This window comes from Aptenodytes forsteri, unplaced genomic scaffold (genome assembly GCF_000699145.1).
Source record: "Aptenodytes forsteri isolate BGI_AS27 unplaced genomic scaffold, ASM69914v1 Scaffold15, whole genome shotgun sequence".
Lineage (NCBI taxonomy): Eukaryota > Metazoa > Chordata > Aves > Sphenisciformes > Spheniscidae > Aptenodytes > Aptenodytes forsteri.
The window spans coordinates 1,651,503-1,652,772 of record NW_008795129.1 but is presented as its reverse complement, the minus strand read 5'-3'; the positions used below and the strand labels follow the sequence as shown (position 1 = coordinate 1,652,772).

The following is a 1,270-nucleotide window of genomic DNA, read 5'->3' as shown; positions in this document are numbered from 1 at the left end:
AAAGAGACGAATAGTTATGCATCACACTGTAAAAAAAGCTTTCAGATAATCTTCTTACTCTTTTACAAATAAGTCCTGCCTTCCTCATTTCTTTCTAAAGAAAGAATGAAGTCTTTTAATTGAAACCCAGTTTTAAAAAACAGGCTTTCACAGTAAAAAACATTTAAAAAAAAAGTTAATCTTCCTTAGGAAAGTGAAAGAGATTTAACCGATTCTCAGTTTTCCTATTTCGTGCCTACGAATTCTACTGAAGGGGGAAAAAAAAAAAATACTCCCGTCTGATTTTTTTTTTTTGAGACAGCCCTGGGGTTACAATAAAAAAACTTTTGGGTTTTTTTTTTTATTTTTAATTAAAATTGAATGAACGCTTAAGGAGAAATTAGCAGTCGCCTCCATCCAAGACCTACTCGGGTTTTTATAACAGAATCAAAGCGTATTTAAAAAAAAAAAAGTAAAACCTTTTAATACATCAAATATACGGAATTTTAATCTTTAAAGCGATACATTGTCTATTTTAGTACATGACGTAAACCTTACTTAACCCTTTTTACAGGGTGGACTTAAAAATTAAAAATAGTTAAGTGTTCCTTTTAAAGAACAAAATAAGGCAAATGAGGTTTTTGGAATAGAATTGTTTTTGTTTTTCTTCCAGAATACATACAAAAAAATACCAATTCTCTTTCAAGGGTATACACCTTAAAAATAATTGCAATTTGAAATTATAACTGACAAATTGCGAGTTGTTTTTTAGTAACAAACATGCATGTAAATTTTTTTTGTTTCAATGAGACATTAAATAAGAACGTACAATACAATCATAGCAATTTTAAAGTAACATTAAAGAGAAGACCTCTATCTTTTTATTTATATTCTACAATGGGTGTTCCACTTTTACCTATTGAGCTCAGTTAAGTAATGCACTTTATGATTCGTTGTCCCGCTTGAAGCTAACATAAATAAATACAGTGCTCATGGATCCAGTCCTCAAATGAACACTATTTTATAAAAAGTCAGATTTTTTTTTTCCTTTCCAACTTTTATAAAGTTTCGCAGGGCTTCCTTCCCTCACCGCTAGACTCTGTGTTGTGTTGTGTGTCAAAGCCCCGCTGCCTGTGCTCACTGGCTCCCCAGGGCCGAGGCTGTGGTGAGTCTCTGCCCGTAGAGCGCGTAAGGGGAGTAGTAGGGTCCGGTGGCGGCGGGCACGGGCACGGGGGCCCCGGGGGTGGGCAGGGGGCTCTTGGAGTAGGGGTGGTAGCGGCTGCCGAGTCCC

General features: G+C 35.9%; 1 protein-coding gene across 1 annotated transcript in view; it reads right to left on the bottom strand.

Moving 5' to 3' along the window:
* Nucleotides 1-681: 681 nt before the first annotated feature.
* ZNF503 (zinc finger protein 503) overlaps nt 682-1,270 on the bottom strand; it is a 3,409-nt gene continuing 2,820 nt past the window's right edge. Inside the window, exon 3 of the mRNA XM_009277975.1 lies at nt 682-695. Coding sequence (XP_009276250.1) covers nt 682-695 — 14 coding nt within the window. The remainder of the gene's footprint in view (nt 696-1,270) is intronic.